General features: G+C 56.8%; 1 protein-coding gene across 9 annotated transcripts in view; it reads right to left on the bottom strand.

The window, feature by feature from the left end:
* The window catches only part of ARHGAP23 (Rho GTPase activating protein 23), a 74,730-nt gene that overhangs the window by 24,140 nt on the left and 30,809 nt on the right, over nucleotides 1-19,781 (bottom strand). For 4 of the 9 annotated variants that reach the window (XM_074319821.1, XM_019740567.2, XM_074319819.1 and 1 more), the window contains exons 2-12: nucleotides 18,244-18,405; nucleotides 15,704-15,731; nucleotides 14,435-14,530; nucleotides 14,164-14,242; nucleotides 13,948-14,002; nucleotides 9,707-10,871; nucleotides 8,079-8,234; nucleotides 7,741-7,852; nucleotides 7,490-7,547; nucleotides 6,125-6,268; nucleotides 824-1,141 (exon numbers count right to left, since the gene is read on the bottom strand). In XM_074319821.1, the coding sequence (XP_074175922.1) occupies nucleotides 824-1,141; nucleotides 6,125-6,268; nucleotides 7,490-7,547; nucleotides 7,741-7,852; nucleotides 8,079-8,234; nucleotides 9,707-10,871; nucleotides 13,948-14,002; nucleotides 14,164-14,242; nucleotides 14,435-14,530; nucleotides 15,704-15,731; nucleotides 18,244-18,405 (2,373 nt within the window). Of the gene's footprint in view, nucleotides 1-823; nucleotides 1,142-6,124; nucleotides 6,269-7,489; nucleotides 7,548-7,740; nucleotides 7,853-8,078; nucleotides 8,235-9,706; nucleotides 10,872-12,005; nucleotides 12,158-13,947; nucleotides 14,003-14,163; nucleotides 14,243-14,434; nucleotides 14,590-15,703; nucleotides 15,732-18,243; nucleotides 18,406-19,781 lie in introns of those variants that run through there. The other 5 variants (XM_074319824.1, XM_074319823.1, XM_074319820.1 and 2 more) reach the window with 3 other exon arrangements.

The raw sequence follows: 19,781 nt of genomic DNA, 5'->3' as shown, positions 1-19,781 counted from the left end.
AAAAACAAAAACAATGTCCTGGGGGCAGAGCCTGGTTCAGTGAGAGGATATATCCTCAGCAAGAGGGTCTGTGGCCTGAGGCTGTGCACTAGTGCCCCTCTCCCTGTGGCCAGAGCAGGTACACACCTGGATCAGGCCCCACACCCAGGACCCCTACGTAACTTTGTGCAGGTGTGCCGAAGTACTTTCATGAGGGCACTTGGCCAAGGACGGGGTGAATGGAGGTGGAAACCCCAGCCCAGGCCCCTGGTACGCAGCTGCCCCGGAAGGGGCGTCATTTTTTAAATTCTCCCAAAGTCCCTGCCAAAGCCTTGGCTCCACCCCAGCTGCCTGCTGCCAAAGGCCAAGCCTCTTGGCCTCCTCCCAAGGTCAATGTGTTCATGTCCCTGCAGACAGGCCAGGCCTATCAGAAGGGCCAGCCACAGTTTTGGCACAGGGGCACCTCATTCTGTAATACACTCCATAGCAGACACACACACCCCTAACCTGCAGCAAGAAGCTGAGGCTGGCCTGGAGCTGACCTCTGTGTGCCATAGCCTGCCCAAAGCAGTCATAACAATAATTACTGTTATTCCTACAGTTATTATTGTTACTGCCAGTCACAGCACACTAAGGAGGCCAGGTGCTTTGTGAGCCACTGTGCATTTCCGTGTCACACCAAACCCTAGGTGGGTACTGTTGCAAGGTGTACTCCTGTTAGCCCCTTTTGCGGAAGAGGGGACTGAGGCTCAGAGCTGTGAAGGGAGGTCCACCACAGGTGAGAGGTGGCCCTGGGCCCTACCCTGGCCACCCTGGTCCACCTGGGGCTGGGCGGGTCCCTCACCTCGCCCTCGGCCCTGCTGTTCTCACGGATCGCTCTGATCCAGCCCAGCATGTCATCCCGGTCCTCAGCCTGAAAGAGATATTCACAGAAGTCAGCGGTGGTCAGCCGGAACACGTGCCTCCTCTTGGTCTCGCTGTAGGAGATGTCCACCAGGCAGGAGCCGATGCAGACGGGCGCCGCCTCGTCCTCACCTGCGACGGCCGCCGCCGCCCCTGCCGCCGCTGGCCCGGGCTCCCGCCGCTCCTTGCTCAGCGAGAGGGAGCGCGCCCGCAGCGCAGCGTACACGCGCTTCCACTGTCGCAGGCCACCGCCCGCTTTCTGCAGGGAGACAGGGGGAGAGGGGAGAAACGGGAGGGAGAGGGTATGAGAGGCCAGTCCTGTCCTCCCTGCCCCCAGAGCCCGGGGGGCACTAAAATCTTTTAGACAGTGGACAGTAGTGGGCACCCCACCCCATTGGCTACCAGGAGCACCCCTGTTCCACTCCTGCTGGAACCTGGGGCAGCCTCCTGCCCGTAGTCTCACAACTCCCTCAGCCTCTCACCTGCCTAGAAACCCCTACCCATCATTCTCAGGCCCCCCCGAGGCTCCGCAACCTTCCCTTTAAAGACTAGCATCTTTAAATACTAGCATCAACATTCATCTGGTGTTGGCAATGCCCCAGAGAACCAGTGGGGGCTCTGGGGGGGCAGGTGGGACCCACCCAGCATGAGCCACCTCACATAAAATCCTTAGAAAGCCATTCCTCGTCCACATATGCTCCCCTTCGCAGCAAAACAGGCCAAGTATCAACCACACTTGCTCTCCCGGCTCTTTGCCTCTCACTCAAAACTCCACGCAGTAAAACTTCCCAGGAAGCCACTCACAAAGTCACCCGGGCTGACAGTGTTGCCAAAGCCTGTGGACGCTTCCTGGCCCTTCTCAGCCCTTTTCTCAACCTCTGCAGCATCTGGCTGTGCCTTCCCTCTTCAAACACTCTCTGGACATCTGGGACCCCATGGTCCCTGTTTTTCCTCCTACTTTCACTGGCTCTTTCTCGGCCTCCTCCATTGGCTTCCCTCCCTCCAATATCTTCTACACCAGGGGTTCTCAACCTGGGTGAATCGCCCCTAGGGGACATTTGTCTGGAGACAGTTTTAGTTGTCACACCTGGGGAAGTGCTATGGAATCTAGTAGATAGAGGCCAAGGATGCTGCAAAGCAGCCCCAATGCCCAGGACAGCCCCCCACACAGAATCATCTGGTCCCAAATGTCAATAGAGCTGAGGGTAGGGCCCTGCCCTAAAGGATGGCAAGCTCCACAACTTTGTCCTGGGCTCCTTTCACCGTGCATGCCTCCCCCCCCCCCGTGATGTCATCTATCTGCTGATGTATCACTGGTCCAGCATCTCCCCCAAGCCCGTCCTGTACCTCCTGCTCCCTGTGCAGCGTCTCCACTTGCATGGCCCACAGGCACTGCTCGCTATGGGGCACTTGATTCTCACCATCAAACCTGTTCTCCAACCCCCGCCCCCATCTTTCCCAGATCAGTAAATCCACCCAGTTGCCCAGAAACCTGAAAGTTGACCTTGACTCCTCCCTTTTGCTCACCCTTGACATCCAACCCACCAATCAGGAAGTCCCAACTTTCCAAATATCACCTGTCTTCATCTTTCCTGCTACCACCTTGTCCATGCCATCAACACCTCTTGCCTGGACCACAGCACAGTCTCCCCTCATGCCTCTTGCAATCCATTCTCCGCCCAGCAGCTGCAGCCATCGTTTTCATTAAAATGTAAATGAGATCATGTCTCTCCCATCTAACACCTTCTCATGGGTTCCCACTGCCCCTGGAATTAAATCTAAGGGCTTTGTGATCTGGCCCCTTCCTCTGCAAATTCATCTTCTCTCCCTCCCTTTTCCTCACTATGTCGAGCCACGGGGCCTTCTACGGTAAACAAGCCAAGCCTGTCCTTTCTTGGGGCCTTTGCACTTGCTGTTCCTTCTGCCTGGAACCCCTTCTCTCACTTCTTTATGTGGCTGCCCCATTCCCACCTTTCAGGTCTGAGCTCCACCAACATCGCCTCCTCAGCGAGGCCTTCTCTAACTATATTTTTTCTACTGGCAGCTTCCCGTATCCTCCCAACTTAAAGGCAATCACATCACCCTATTCGTTTTCCCTGTGTGCTTACTGCAATCTCAGGCGATACTGGTTGTGGAATTCTCCAATATGTGGTAAGATCCGGAGGGCAGAAAGCTTGTCTGTCCTCTCAGATCCACATCCAAGAGCCTAGAGCCTCCAGAGGCCCACAGTAGGTGTTCATCAATATTTACTGAATAAATGGAAGAATCATCCTCGGAGCACCCTGAGGGCAGGGGCTCCATCTCAGACTGAGGGCTCCTTCCCTCTGGCTGGTGGCCCACCTACTACTCCACACCCAGTATGAGCCTCTGCCTTCAGAGCAAACCAGTGAAGAAACTGCGTGGCTGGCAGGTGAACACAGCCACGGCTGGCCGTGAGCCCTGCCCATCACAGACCTGGGGACCTAGGTAGTATCGTCTGGAACAGGAGACAGCAGGGCCCTCCGGGAGAATTTTAATGTGGGCTGTGGGTGGTGGTTGGTGGGACCCTCCCCTGAGGTGGTGACAAGGGTGCCCCTTTGAGAGTGAACCATCTAGGTGAACTTGGACAAGTCAAGCCCCCTCCCTTGGCATCCGTGTTCCCTGTTGGTAAAATGAAAGGTACACTAGTTGGTCTCCAAGGTTGCACCCAGCTCAAATGCTGGGTCTGTGGCTGCCGGGATGTGTCACACACATACACACACACTGCCCTCCCCCAACCTGACAATCAATGTCTCTGAAAGAGACTGGGGGTAGAGGGGACACCCAGGAGAAGCTGGACTTGTGGGAGCAGACAACATCTGGCTGGCAATCAGGATCCTGGACAGACCAAGGGCCTGAAGCTGAGAACACCTCTTCTAACTCCCAGACCACGGAACTGAGGAGGGGATGAGCGAAATTGGGTTCTGGCGCGTATGGGAATGGAACCCCTATTGTCCAGAACTGGTCAGTGAGCAGGAAGGAGCCAGCGCCTCTCCCTGGGTCTGTCTACACCTGGCTCCCCCTCCTCAGCCACACAGCTGGCCCCTGCTGCCGCTCCTAAGTCTCCCTCCTGGTCGACTGCCATCTTGCTGGCTCTCCTCCTTGGCCATCATCCCCTACTGCCTCTTACGGCACAGCCTGTCTCTTGCCCTCTCCCTCTGTGCTCCCCCACCTTGGCTGCAGGTGACTCTGACACCCTAATGGACAAATGCCCTCCCCGGTAGATCTCCCTCCTGAGTGCCACATGCTTGGAGTCTATGTCCCTAGGACACCGCCACCCTCAGACTCCACAAGGCCCCAAAGAAACCTCTTGACTTCCTCTCCCCAAACCTGCCCCTCCAGTGCCTATGGCTCTGGGGAGGGTCCCACCAACCACTACTCACAGCCCAAGCTGGGATCCCAGGAAGCAGCGTCGCCTTCCCCATCGTCCCTCACCTCCCAGCCATCAGCAAGCCCAGGTCTTCCTTCCCCTTGAATATCTCTAACTTGTCCCCTCCCCTCAGCCCCATGCCACAATCTTAGTCAGGACCCCAACCCTCGCTCACCTGGACGAACAGCAGTGGTAATGTGTTGTTTCTTCCTGTCACAGATGCAACACTTGCCTCCTGGACTCATACACATCTTACCCCCACCCCATTTAAGTCCTGCCAAGGCATGCCCACTGAGCAGGCCCCCAACTCCCCACCTTTGCTTCCACCTCTTGCCCTGGCTCTCGGCCATCTAGCCCCTCCTCTCTACCTTTCTCCCAGACATCAAGGAGGACATCTCCTGTCAGACCACTCCCCTCCCTCCCAGCTTTGTGGAGTCTCACACACCATTCGTATCTCACCTACCCCGCTGAGGCTAGGGTCACCTACTATATGCTGCTGCCCTGGATGCCTCCATCATAACAGTCAAGCACTGGTAACTGTTACACAACCTGAGCTATTTCTGCTCATCAGGAACCCCAGCAGGGCAGGACTGGCTTGGCTCCCTCACCACGAAATCCCCAGAACCTCAACTGAGAATTGGGGCAGGCCAGGCCCTTAGTCATTATCCACACATTGGATGGGGGCATGGATGAGTGCCAGCCCTGCCGGGATGACACGTCTCAGCCCTGGACCCTCAGCCTTTGCAGTGGAATAACACTGTCCCCATCTTACAGATAAGAAAAGTGGGGCTCAAAAGTTAAGGGAGTGGCCCAAACCTTTATGCTTGATAAGTGGCTTGGCAGGAATTCCAAGTCTATCTGACTTCAAAGTTTATGTTCTTTCCAGGTACACAACCCGTAGAAGGCAGGGTAGAAAATTCAAATAGCAATAAGCAGATAGCAACGCCCCCGCCCCGCCCCCATGCCAGGCACTGGGTAAACCCTTTTGCTTAGATCGTCTTATTTAATCCTCAGCAACAGGTATATGAGCTAGGGATTATTTTTAGCTCCATTTACAGATAAGGAAACTAAGATATAAGCAGGGGAGTCACCCAAGCTTCCCCAGCAATTCATGATGGTCAAGAGACAAGCCCAGGTTATGCCGACCGCTCCGCTCAGCTTTGCCTGGGTTGCTTGTACGGACAGCAATGGGGCTGCCTCTCCTCCTTCCACCTCAGACATGGCGTTGGCCTGGAACCTGAAGTTCATACTCCATGGACCAGGGGCCTCACCTTCTCCCGCCTCGGACGCTGATTGTCTCCCCAACCCCTCCATCCCCAGGCCCAAGCCCCCTTCGTCTCTCACCTGGATCTCTGTGGTGGCTCTTAACTGGTCTTCTTGCCTCCACTTTGGCCCTCCTAATTCACTCCCCAGGAAGCCACATGAAAGAGGCCCGAGGGGCTTTCAGTTGCCCTTAGGATAAAGACTAAAACCTTTGCTGGCCTTGAAAAGATTGGCCTCAGTTCCCCGAAGAAAACTGCCCTGCCTTTGTTCACTCATTTTCCATGAGCCCTAGTGGCCATTTTTAGGGTGATCTTCCCACTAAGGGTCACTGTGGGATGGTTTTGTCAGAATTCCAAGCACAACTTGATCAGATCCATCCCACAGCACAGACCACCTCTCTGGTTAACCTCTTTTTCATGAGTTCTTTAGGTCCCCCAGGAAGTTCTTCCCTAGCATCTAACCTCCACCCCTCATGCTACAGCCTCAACCAATTCTGGTTCTTTGGCTCCAGAGGCTGTGGGGTGAGAAGCTGGAGAGTTCTGCTGGATTCAGCTTCCATCCACCTTCACCTCATTCCTCCAACCAGCTTACCTTCCCCTTCTTGGTGAGGACCTGCTTATAATACAACCAGCCTTCCCTCCTGATATCACTGAAGGTCGCATCCGAGAGATCAGAGGTCGAGTGTCGCTTAGAAGGAACGTCAGCATCTTCGGAAGTTCCCCAGCTATCCAAGGACTACAGCAAGACAAGAGGACAGTTTAAGGTGGCTCCCAAAGTGCCAGTATCTCAGGAACCCCATGGACCACTCACAGACACACAGGCCTGATATATGCCCGTGCTATGCTCTACTATGCTGTGTGGCCTCATGGGACTTGCTTGCCCTCTCTGAACCACTTATGGTGAGGTCATGGGACTATGTGCTGGGAAGCCAGAAAGGAAGGCTCTGACCTGCAGACCAGAGAAGCCAATCTGGAGCCTCTCTTAATTTTATAGACTTGAAGGAATTAAGGAAACAGAGGAAGTGATTGTGTGACCAGAGAGTTAAATAAACAGAGGAAGTAGGAACATCAACAAAGACTGAGTTAATGGAGCAGGTAGTGATGTCCACAAAGAGTTAAACTGAGGAAGTGATAGTGTCAACAGGACTCTAGCCACAGAGGTGACATGTCAAGGGAGAGTTAAGTAAGCAGAGGAAGTTATAAGGAATAAGCCAGGTGATAATACCATCAAGGTGTTAAACGAACTGAAGATGTCTAGGGTTTGAAATCACGATGGCTTTTCCCAATCTCTCCATAATCAAAGAGTTGAGACCATTTCAGAACTGACCCTATGTCTCCCAGGTCCTGAGGCTGGAAACTCTAGCTTCCTCATCACTCTCAAGTCTGTGCCCCTACTGTCTGCTGTCCGGCCCCTGAAAACACCATGCAAACACTGCCCCAGTGCCGCCCCGGTGCAGACACTGTCGTAGGTACCCACAGAGATCAAGCAGGGAACAAACTAAATGAAATCCCTGTCCTCATGGAGTTTACATTTTAACTGGGGACAGGCAGGGAAGAGATGGCTGTATAAATTATAGGACATGAGAAGTGCATAGGAGAAAACATAAAGTGGCGAAGAAAGGCATGAAATGTCAGGGGCGGTGGCTGAAATTTCAAGGAAGGCCTAAAAAAAACCTGAAGCAAGTGAAAACGTGAGTCATGTGGCTGGGGTGGGAGGGCATTCCAGACAAAGGAATGACAAATGCAAAGGCCTTGGCTGGGTGGGTGCATAGTGTCTTGAAGAGATGACAGAGCCCACAGAGGAGGGTGGGTCACGTGGTTGACATGAGGGTGAGCGAACGCAGGGAGAAAGGAGTGGACAGGAAACAGCAGCCCACAGAGGCCATAGGCCTGGACCCTACACCAAGGGTCCTCCCCAGCACACGGAGAGCCTGGCCCGCACACACATGCCACTCACCCCATCAGTGAAGAAGCTTCGAAGCATCCGCAAGCTGGGGACTCGGTTTGGCAGGCGCCTGGGGAGCAAGGACCGAGAGTGAGGGATGTAGAAAGCATAGCTAGGACACCCCCCATTCCCGCCCCAAGTCCCAAGGCTCAGAGGCCTTCCAGGGAGGGAGCTCCCTGCCCTGGCGTGTAGAGGACCCCAGGGCTGGGAGCCCTGACACAGCCCAGTCAAGGTGGCTGTGATGGCCCCTCCCCCGTCCTCACCGCAGAGCCCTGCCTTCTTCCCGGAAGGTGTTGAGCCCATCATCGCAGGACTTGGAGCGTTCTGTGGTGATGGCCAGCAGGTAGGAGGAGCGGCGGCCGGCCTTGATGCTGCCTGCAAAACCACCCACATTGGGCCACAGGATCAGTGGGGTCACAGGTCAGGGGCTTCCTTGGAGCCCCCCCATCTGGGCAGGGCAGGAGGTAACTCTCCCCTTGGGGCCCCAGGAGGAGCTGAAGCCAGTCAGAAGAGGCCAAACATCAGGTAGCAGGCCCGACAGAGACTGTGGGGACCAAGCAGCAAGGGGGAGAAGGGGGCTGGGAGTGTGGGGAGCACTCACTGCAGTCCTGGGAGTAATGGCGGCCGAGGGCAAAGGTGAAGGTTGGGGAGGAGGGGCTAGTGCCCAGGACAGGGGCTGAGTTCATGGCGCTGGAGACCACGGCCGAGGCGGGGACGTGCTTGGCTTGCAGGTCAATGCTGGGGCTGGTGGGCTCATCTGTTCCAGTGGAGGAAGTGGTAGGTAAAGGTGGCAGAAAGCTGAACCTGCCTGTCCCCACCCCCACCCTTGCCTCCAGGCCCAGACCGCATCCCCAAGACCCGTCACATCTTCCAGGGCCCTGCTGGCAACATGCCCACTGCCAAGGGTGTCCCACCAACCAGATTATGGTCATACAGGCTTGGTCCCTGCCTCCCCCATCACACTGAGTGCACCCAGGTGTGCGGTTGAGCCATCATCCTTAGACCGGGCTCCTGAGGGCAGGGACTGTGTCTCCCCCACCAGATTGGGAGCTTCTTGAAGATAAAGACCATGTCTTGCATCAGCTGGGGGCTCGTTGAGAGCAGGGGCTTTGAAAGTAAACTTTTAGACTGGGAGTGCTTTGAAAGTAAAGACTTTACCTCCCCCTCAGACGGGGAGCTTACTGAGGCTGTGTCTGCCCACTCAGACTGAAGGCTGGGGGAGGCCAGGGCTGGGTCTCCTCTCTCTCACTCCCGTGGCTACCCTACGGTGAGCTCACCACTCTCGGCTCCAGTTACCATCTCTTCTGACTCCCAGTTTCATGAACTTGAATCTGATCTTCCTCCCAAGCCCCTGGGCCCAACCCAGCCCATCCTGCTCCCTCACAGGTGCCTCGTATTCAGCAAATACTAAACATTTTCCTTCCCCATTCCCTCTCATTCCCAAATGGAGGTGAGGCACCACCCTCCAGCTAGGCCAAAAACCTGGAAATCACCCAGCCTCTCCATTCTCTTACCTCTCCCTTGTCCAACATCTATTCTAGAGGCAGCGAGCCTTCAGCATTCCCTCTGCTCTCGGGCTAAAGTCCAAACTCCCCAGAATCTGAGAAGGCCCCTCCAGACCCATCCTGATGACTTGGAAGGGTATCTTGCCTCTTTCACTTTAAAGTCTTTGCATATTCTAGTGTCTCTCCCTGAACATTCTGCCTCTAGCTAACTCCTTCTCGTCCTTTAAGGCTTAGCCAAAATCTCCTTTCTCCAAGATTCTCTCCTTGGCCACCATGCCCCAGCCTAGGCTATGTGGCCCTTCTCTATCTCCTAGAGCTCCCTCTATTCCCATCACACACCCATCCCACTGGATTGCTCTTGCTGATCGTCTATCCCCGTTGGACCATGTACTTCAGGAGGGCCTAGCACAGTGCCTAACACAATTATTTGCTGGATGGATGGATGGATGGATGGATGGATGGATGGATGGATGATAGGAAGAACAAAGAGAGACAGGAACAAAGGAAAGATAGAAGAAAGGATGAAAGAAAGGGTGAAAGAAAAGACTGATAAAAAGGAGGAAGGAAAAATGAAGGATGGATGGATGAATGGACGGATGGACAGAGAAACAAGTTGATCCCGTCAGCACTCAACCCAGAGTTTTGCCCCTGATGACAGGTGGGTGGGGTACAACAAGGCACAGACAACCAATTCTCCTAAGACTGCCCCTTGCACATCACTCACCAATGAAGGGGATGGAAGCCAGAGAGTCTTCAGTAGTGGCCAAAGGGACTACCTTCCTTCCCAGGCGTTCCCTTCGCCCACTGGTTTCTGGCTCTGGGGACTCGTCACCAAACCCCAGGTTCATCTGTCTTGCAGGGGGCAGCTGGACCTTGCGGCCCGTTGGAGGCTTCTGCCTTAGGACCACCTCATCTCGACGATCCTCGGTGGGAGGCTCCAGTGCCCGGGTGCTGGGTTCTGGCCGGAAAACTCTGGGTGGTTCAGAGGCCTCCGGTAGGAATGGTGTAGAAGACTGGGCCAAGTTGAAGGTGGGCAGCCCCCCAAAGGGTGAGTCCCGGAAGGAGAGTGCATGCAGGAGTCCAGTCCGGCGCTGGAATGATGGGCTATAGCTCCGGTACCCAATGTACCCAATGTCATCCAGTCCTTGCAGACCAGGCGGGGGTGGGGCCTGGGGCCCAGGCAGGTCTCTGGATGGGCAGCCAGGATTGCGGGCAGATGGACGCTGGGAAGCCCAGCCACAGCGCTCAAAGCGGGGTGACACCAGTGCCCCTGGCTCCAGTGCCTCAGCTGAGCGGGTGGCCCGGCTCAGGTAGTCGTCTGAGCGAGCTCGGTGCCAGCTCTCCTGGCCCAGCTGGCTCAAGGCACCCTGGGAGGTGGAGCAGGGCCACGGGCGATGGGCAGTCACATCCTCCAACCGGTCTTGGGAGGCACTGCGGGCCCGAGGGGGCATGGCGGGGCACCGTCTCTCCCCCGCCCTGCGGGGTACCTGGTTCGACAGCCAGTGTGACAAGGCCTGCTGGCACTCCAGTCTGCTAGGGGGCACCCGGCTGCCAGGCTCCGGGAAGGCACGGGGTGTCCGGGGCTCCAAGGGGAGGTGGGGGAAGGCACCAGGGCTGGGGCGGGGCTGGCTCATCCCCAAAGAAGGGTTGTCTGGATGGGTGCGGGCAGTGGGTGGGACTCGGGGCCCAGGGTCACTCCAGGCAGCAGGACTCCGAGGGTCACTGGGCAGTGCTGAGAGGGGCTCAGGCCCCATAGTGGCCCAGGGGGGCACCCGGGCTGGCGGGGCGTAGGTCTTGCGAGGGTAGCAGATTGGGGGAGGCTCTGGGATGCTCCGGGCCTCTCCAGAATACGGCTCGTTCCCCTTCAGGTAGGCGTCCTGGGAGTAGGCCTGGCCGGAGACAGAGGGAATTGAGCAGGGCTGGACAGGTCTCCCAGGGCAGGCTATAGCAGCCCTGGGAGATTAGGACACCAGAAAGGGACTAAAGGGAGAAGACCGAGCAGGGGAGTCCTGAGTGGGTGGGGGTAGGAGGGCAAGCTCCTGGGGGGGGGAGGGCAAAGAAATAAGAGGCCTTTGAGAGTCTCTCTCTCTCTCTCTCTCTCTCTCTCTCACACACACACACACACACACACACACACACACACACACACACTGGAGAAAGAGCCAGGATTTCTCTAAGACTTATGACAAGGACTGCCTTTAGCCACAAACATTCCAACATCTGTTTTCTGGGGTCCTCCCCCCATGCTGGCGTCAGCAGCCACTCTGCTTCCTTATGTCCAACGGTGCCCACAGCCCCTCGGGCAGAGCTGGGAAACCCCACCAGAGACCAGTCAAGGTGGCAGACGAAAGAGAAGGAAGCTGGCTAAGGGGTGTGTCCTGGATTGGGGGTGCAGATGGGGCCTGGAAAGCCCAGCCATCCCACCAGCCCCTGGATGGAGAGCTGGGGGCCTGGCTCCTGGGCCACTGGACTGAGGAGGAATAGACTAGCCCACCTTCTGCTCCCTCTGGGACAGGCTTGGGGGAGGGGCCAGACTAGCTGAGGGGACTTGGGCCACCTTCAGCCACCAGAGGCCTGGAATTTGGCGCTGGGAGCTGAGTCTGACGCTGCATTGCTGAGGACTGACAGGGCCAGCACCCAGGCAGGCCAAAAAAGGAGGCAGCCCCCAGGGACAGCGGCCTTGTGGCCCTGCCCTAGCCTGGCCCTTGATGGGCTGCCCAGGATGGGGGGGCCTACCCCAAGGGGCAGTATCAAAGGGTGGGAGGGTGAAACCAAACACACACACACACACACACACACACACACACACGCACACACCACACCACAGGAGATACAGGAAAATACACACCCAGAGACACACTCACACATACATAGTAAAACACAATGAAATATACACACACACAAATAACTATACCTCCAGTCCCAGGAACACATATCCTGTGAGGAGGAAGAGCTAAACCACACCCCTGCACACTCAGCCCCCATCGGACTAATATGCCCGGGGCCAGGGACACTCAACATACCTCTCCTTCCTGCCATCCTGCCGGCTCCGCGGGCTTCCCGCAGGGCTTCCCGCATCACAGCGGCGGCGGCAGCATCCCGCCCACCTCAGCTCTCCTCCCACCCCCGCTAACCCCTCCCGACCACTGCATCCGCCCCGGCCTTCGTCCCCCCTGCCAGTCCACCCTCCCTGTGGCTGCCGTCGGCCCCCACCAGCTCTCTCGGCCGGCGGGAGGAGGAGGGAGGAAAGGATGGGTGTGGAGGGGCCTCGCTGCGTCGGCGGTGGCGTCAGCAGCTGCCGCGGCCCCATTGGCCTCCAGCCTTGGCTCCCAACCACAGGAATGCCTGGGCCCCACCCTCTGGCCTGTTGGGGATGGGGCGGGGGCAGCGGAGGCCCCCAGATGCTGACATCTGGAGCGGCCAACCCGAGCCTGGGTAGCAGAGCTCCAGGGTGCTGCCCTCTCTACCCCATGCCCCCTCCAGCTGAAGCAGGGGCAGGGGGACAGGCCCTAGGTTCTGCCCTGTCACCTCCTCCCATAGCCTGCCTCCCCTCAGCCTGGAGGGTGGGAGGTGTATGGGCAGGGCCTGTGAGCCCTGAAGGGAGCCATCTACCTCTCTGGACCCCCATCCTTGCCTCCCCCTCCCCAGGAAGGGCAAGGAGACAATTGAGGTCAGGGGGTGGAGGTTCCCAGAGGGGCATGGCGCCACGCATGGCACTATGATTACAGTGATTATGAGAACACATGCAGGGCAAAAGCTAGCACAGCGGCTCTCAGGGCCTCCTGGGCTTGGCCTTTAGCCCTCTCCTGGGGGGCAGTGCCACTGGGGGCAAGCAAGCTGGCATCTGGCTGGGACCCATGAGACCAGGGAACTCACTGGGCAGAGAGGACTCACTGGGCTCTGGGTCAGGGCTGGGAGGCGGGCACAGAGAGAGAGCATGTGCCTGTGCATGTGTGTGTGTGTATGCGTGTGTGGGGTAAACAGGTACACATGTGAGGGCAGGGTACGTGGCATGCAATGTCCATGTAGCTGCTGTGTGCTGAGTTCTAGGTGTGCTGAAGTACCTGTGGGGGGAGGGGTACGTGGCCTGTGCATCAGGGTTGTGTGAGCTTTGGTCACCGTGACCCTGGTGCTTATGCCCCGTGTTAGGCTGGCGCATGCTGCGATGCTTGCGGGCAGACATGTGACAACGCGAGCGTTTGTGACGTCAGTGAGTGTTCATATGGTGACGGTGAGAAGTCCGAGTATGTGTGTGGTGACACACTGTATGTGTCGTGTTGTGGGGAACGGAGATGCTGAGGACCGTGGTATGCTGTGATGTTTGAAGGAATTTGTGTGGCAGTGGGTGCCGGTGGCAGCACCGAGGGGGATGTGTATGTGTGTGTCATGTGTGGGGTGCACTATGTGTGCATCACGCACTGCAGTGTGTAGTGTGCTAGATGAAGGGCTGCTGCAGGGTTATGTTGTATGGCTGTGTATCCGGCGTGTTTGGCTTATGTGTCGAGTGGTGCGAGGTGTGTTGTGAATGAAGGCACACGACAGTGGGGTGAGGTGGGGTATGCTGTGTGTGTGTGAACACAGCAGCTACAGGAGACACTCACTCTGGGCCAGGCAGGGAGGGGGTGCAGGGAACAGGCATCTCACGGGAATCGACAAGAACGTGCCAGTCTGGCAGGGCCCGCTGGGCCACCCTCTTTCCAGATACCCTGGCAGGAATCCTGCCTGCCAAGGCCAGCACCTCCCCCTCCCCCAACACAGAGAAGTCCTGAATGAAGCAACAACCAGCCCCAGCCCAGGGATGGGCCTGGCATCCATGATTGGGCAATTCTGAGCTGGTGCTGCCCCCTCCACTCTTTTCTCTGCCTCCCGGAAGGGCTGATGCAGGAGGGAGACCCAAGGAGAAAGGCTGTACCTGGCCCCCAGGCCCCAAGGGTCCTCTACTTCAGACAGCAGGGCAAGACTCACCAGCTGGAGGATGTCCTCGTCCTTGGGCATGATGGAGAGCTCCAGAGTGTCATCGCTATAGAGACAGGGCAGGGGGTGAGGCCCAGCTGAGGCAACAGGGTCTGGGAGAACAGGGATCCTGGTCGCCAGGGTACCCCCAGGGCCAAGGGGTGGGGTGTATAGGGACTCTGAGCGGGCAGGAGCTAATATGGGAGAAGAAAAGCAGGGTGCACTCACCTGTTCTGGATCAGAGCTATGACCTGGGAGTAGGTCTTCCCAATGACACTCTCCCCATTCACCTTCACCAGCCGGTCTCCTGGGGACAAGGGGCAGAGCCACATGTGAGCAGGCCAAGGGGTGTCACTAGCCCCACCTGAGAACCCCTGTATCCAGTATGGATGACAGTGGGGGGGCAGGAGCCTCCCCAATACCTGGATCCAAGAATCCCGGAGGGTAGGGAGAAGAGACCCAGAGGGATGCAATGAGCCCGGTAACTGGGACAGCTCACCTGTGCGCAGCCCCGCCCTATGGGCAGGGCCGTCATCCTTCACATTCTTGACAAAGATGGTATCCATGGGCTCCAGGCGGTGCCGAGGGGAGGGTCCTGGTGAGCATCAGCCAGGTTAGCTGGGGGGGGCTGCTGAAGGTCACACCCATGCACAGCTACACACACAGAGGACACACACTCAGAGAATGATCACTCACACAGACACAAACACAGACCCACACGTCCACAGGGCACAGAGACAGACAGAACACGCTCCTGGGAGAATGAAAAGCTACGTGGACGAAAACTTACACAGACACAGAGTTGCTCCTATGCCTCCTGCATCCCAGCATGTGCTAGAAAGTAGACTAAATAGGACAGAGAGACATGGTTCTTCCCCTTCCTAGCTCCCTGTCTAGTGGGACGGATACACACACACAAGTCACAAGACAAAGGAGAGGGTGCCATAAAAGAGGCTGTATCAATCCCTGAAGATACATCGCAGGGAGAAACATCCCCAAACGCAGAGAATGTCTATACCTGCTGACCTGGGGGAGCTGAAGAAAGGCCCTGAAGCTCAGACACCCAACACCCACCCCTCTGCTCTGCTCCTCTGCTCCATCTCCACCAGAGAATGGGCCTGTTCTAGGTCAGCCGGCTCCTCCTTCACCACCGGCCTCTGCAATGGGGCCTCAGGACGACAGTGTCTCCATGGCTTCCCAGTGGCAGAGAAGGAAGGCTGCTTGTTCAAATTCTGCCTTGTTTTCAACCCAGGGAGCCTGGGAGCCGGGGTGGGGGGTGTGGGGGAGGCCCTTTGGGATGGCCAGGAAAGTTAGCCTCACATCTGAAAAGATAAAGACCTCAGGTCCCCCTACCCCTTATGCCCAACACAACCCTAGTGTCTCTGTCCCCAAGGATACTCCTTGATCAGCTGCACCCCACCAACAGCCCCCAGGCCCTGTAGCCCCTGCCTGTGCCTCGGTCTAGGCTGGGAGTAACTCCAGGGCAGGGGCCAGGTCTTAGAAATCCATCTGCTCCCCAGAATGCCACCCCTAGTGTGGAATGGACAGGACCAGAGGGAGACAAACGTGAGAAGAGAAACGGAAGGTAGAGTGAGCGAGCAGATGTCCAGAGTGGCCACACAGAGAAGAGCAAAGACAGGGACAACAGTCAACGGTGGGGGCACAGCAAAATCCAGGCTGACTTAGGGGAGAGGGAGAGACACAGAAACTGGAAGATGAGTCCCAGCTCAGCCCCAGCTCCAGGGGCCCGCCCCCCACCACTCCTTACCTCCTCCTCTTCCTCCATTCTCTTCATCCTGCAAGGGACAGAGAGATGGGTGTGGACCCTCAGTCCAGCCCTCAGCAGCACAGGGGGCGGCCCAGCCCCACTTGGGCGGGCCCCTTCACGCTCCCCCACCCAACAGCCTCCCCTCTTATCTTCCTTCAACTAGCCGAGCGCTCAGAGGGGGCAGGAGGGTTGTCTATGGGGACATCAAGTCCCAGGCATGGTTCCCCAATGACACGAGCTCTCTCTCACGCCTGCGGATCCCACCACATCAGCATCTCAGCCATCTGAAAGCCCCCAATTCAATGGCGGACCCACAACCCTTTCCCTTGGGGAGCTCGAACCAAACACACTAACAGAGAGAGGACCCAGACGGACATAGATAAGCAGGCATGACAAGTGCAAACAGTGGCTATCGGTTCTAGAGAATGGGAGGGGAAGGACTGATTAGCCTCCCCTGGGGGAGGGGAGATTAAGGCCTGGGAGGTGTTCTGGGTTAGGGGTGCGTTTGGTGTTGGAAATACGCAAGCGTATGTAGGACTGGCTCGGCTGAGCTGAAGGAGAAAGAAAGTCAACACCAGCAAGCCACAGAAGTCAGACTAAAGCATTCAAGTTTGGAAAGGGGAGAAAGAGGGAGCCAGTGATGGTTTCTGAGTGGGAGAGAGTGGATGTGAAAATACCAGTTAGGGAAGAGGATTCTGGCATCTAGATGCAGGGCTAAGAAATCATGTCAATGAGACCCATTAGGGAGACCCCTGGGATCATCCTTGTGAGTGAGGGGAAGGGTACTGGATTGGAGAGCAAATAGAAATGAGAGAAAGGAGAAAGTCAGAGAGACACGACTGGCCAGCAGGATGTGGCACTGGAGAGCAGGATGGGACCTTTGTGTCATCTTGTCTAGCCTACTCCAGAGCATCCATTTTACAGATGATAGGGTGTGACTTGTCCAGGGCCACTCAGAGACTCAGTAGCAGTACCATGGCTGGATTCCAGGACTCTTTGGCATGCCAGCCAGAACAGGAAGGCCACTGGGCACTGCTGGAGAATCCCACCCCCCCGCCCTCCCATGTGGGGTACATGGCCGCTGATATGAGCTGACAGCAGATCGAGCGGGTGGCAGAGACAGACAATTGCATTTAGATGGCTGAGCTCCCTGCAGGCTCTCAGTCCTGGGCAGGTTCTGGAAAGGGGATGCAGCCTGTCCCTGATCTTCCCTGCCCTGGGGTCTTCCCATGCCCCCGTGTGAGCCAGGGCCACCACCCAGCCTAGACCACTCAGGCTGCTTTTGCCCCAGTTACCCCTCAGCAGGGACCCCTGAGAGAAGTTGGCAGGGGCCAGGAAGGAGGGGCATTCTGGGGAAGGTTGGAAGGAAACACTGGAGATTCCAGCAAATTAGGGGGTTCATGTCCTTGGGCAATAAGGACACATACCATCAGCCCCACTTATACCCAGAAGCACAGCTGCAGCCAGTGAGAATAGTTTATGCAGGCCCCCCAGATTCCAACATGGCTAGGAGAGTTGCACAGCCATGGACACGATGTGTATTTACAGACACCAATATGCACACATCTAGATACACACACATATGTATACATGACCAGCATACACGTGCATGCACATGTGCCCACAAAGAGCCATGCAAGCAAACAGATACAGGCAGTGAAATCCAGTGCCATAGTTCTCTGGCAAGTGGAACCAGGCTCCTCAAGGGAGAGTCCCCAAACAGTTGTGCAGGCTGGTCCTAGCCCTGGGGGGAAGGGGGAACGGGGTTCATTGACTCCAAAATAAATCTGTCTCCTCTGCTTGGAGAGAAATAAGGATGGGAGCAGGGCCCTCCTAGGGAGTTGTGGTTCCTGCCTAGGGCTCCTCATGTTTTCCTGCACCCGTGTTTCACTGTCAGGACCCCTCCCCACACTGTGGGTTGGGCTAAGCAGCCTGGTTCCTGGACTCAGAGAACTTGACATTCATATGAGGGCTGGAAGGATCCTTAGGGTCAAGTAGAGAAATGCCCTCGAGTTACAGCAGGACAAATGGAGCCCAGAGATCCACAGTGAGTTAGGAGTTGTACCAGGGGCAGAAGCCTGGTCTCCTTCATCCCAGCCCAGGGCTCTTTCCAGCACACAGAGCTGAGGCCAGCAAGGGCCTGTGGGCACTTCCGGAGGGGTCCCAGAAGAGTGTTAGGATGGACTCACAGAGCTCAGGCTGGGAGGGAGCAACAAACCCAGTTGAGAAGCAGCCAGTGGACAAGGGATCCCATGACACCATATCTCCAAAAAGGTTGTTCACCTTCCAGAGACCAAGAGCTGGAGTGTAGGTGAACAGTCTGGCTCCCCCATCTCTAGGTTCCCTGTGTTGAACCAGCCACACTGGCCCTTCTCCTGAGAAGCCGCAAATGACCTAGCCAGGGCTGCACCCACCTCTCTGTGACCATCCTCCCCAGGCCACAGAAGGACTTTGGAGGGAGGGCACAGTGCAAAGCAATCTCCCCTCCCCCACCAAGGCTTCCTCAGGATGAGCCAGGGCAGTGGGCAAGCTGGGCATACCTTCAGGCTGCAGTGCACAGCGGACTCGGGTGGGTACACAATGAAGTGACGCAAGGTGAAGCCAAAGCCATCCTGGAGACTTTTGTGCAGCAGCAGTGTCCTCGGCCCGTGCCAGGGGACGGGGCGCCCAGGAGAGCACCCATCTCTCGGGCCCAGTGGCAGCTGTGGGAGCACAGGGAGACAGCGCTGAGTGGCCGTGTCGCCCACACTCTGAAAGTCTGCACACTGCTTCCTGCAACCCAGAGTACCTGAGAGGGACTGCAGGAGGTCCACTGGGCCCTGGGGTCCCAGGCACCCTGCTCTGCCCCTGACCTCCTCCTCAGCCCTTCAATCCTCTCTCACCCTCATCAGCCCAACAGCTTCTTTCCTCTTTATTCCCCCTCAATCCCCTCGTGATGGCTCTGCCTACAGGGAAATAACTCACTGCAGTGAGCCAGGTGTTTGTTCAGTTCCGTTCAATGAGCATTCACTGAGCACCTACTCTATGCCAGGCACTGGACACACAACTATCCTGCCCGGGAACACCCGCTGCTGTCTGAGCTCATTCCTGCCACTGCAAAATCTCACACACACACACACGCAGATAGACACACACACATATGCTGACACAGACACATCCACGGGCACTCATACACATAGAACATACTACAACACCCAGACAAGCACACTCACGTGCAGAGTACACACAGACACACAGATGAGTACACACACACACTCTATATAGACACACAGACATATACACATACAGTCGCACATAATCAGTCTCATACACAGCACATGCTAGACATACAGACACACACATGCACAGACAGACTGGCCCAGACACGCATCCTTTAGGAACAGCAGCAGGAACAGGTGGGGTACCAGGAGCCATGACGGAGTAGATTGGACATCAGACAACTAAAGGGACTTCCTGAGACGGGAGCCCAGCCCAGAGGCCTGGCTGGTTCACCGGAACTGAGTAGGGAACCGGTATGGGGCGGGGCGGCCGGGGGTGGGGGGACCCTCTTCACTGCCCTCTGGCTGACCCGCTGGAATACTTGGGATTCCCCAGGATGACATGGCAGAAGGTGTCTGAAGACAAAGTTTTGGGGATACAGAGGTATGCAAAAGGGAGAGAAAATGGACAGCGCCTGAGGGCTCTCTTCAGGTACCTTGCTTGGATACAGACGGGGAAAGTGGTAACAGGAGGGTGTCAGAGAGATATGTGCACAGGGAGGCAGAGAGAAAATTGGAGAAGATGGAAGCCAAGGGCAGGCTACCCAGTGAAAAGCCAGTAGGCCTCCCTAAGGGAGGCTCGCCAATCTACGCCACCACCTTGGGCAGCCTAACCTACCCCCTCAGAGGGCAAGAAGCTCCTCCACCCCCACCCTCAAGAGTCCCCAAACCCCTCACTCCTTGGCACCAGAAAGGAGGGGCTGGGGGCCAAGGGAAGAAGCCCACCAGTTCTGGGGTGAGGAGCTCCCACTTCACTACTAAGTTCGCCTTTCTTCCCTATTTAATAGTTGGAGAAAGCTCAAATTTGCCACTCAAATGTA

The sequence above is a fragment of the Rhinolophus sinicus genome, linkage group LG15 (genome assembly GCF_036562045.2).
Source record: "Rhinolophus sinicus isolate RSC01 linkage group LG15, ASM3656204v1, whole genome shotgun sequence".
In the NCBI taxonomy this organism is placed as follows: Eukaryota; Metazoa; Chordata; class Mammalia; order Chiroptera; family Rhinolophidae; genus Rhinolophus; species Rhinolophus sinicus.
The sequence above is the reverse complement of the archived record's forward strand: the minus strand, read 5'-3'. Positions and strand labels throughout refer to the sequence as shown.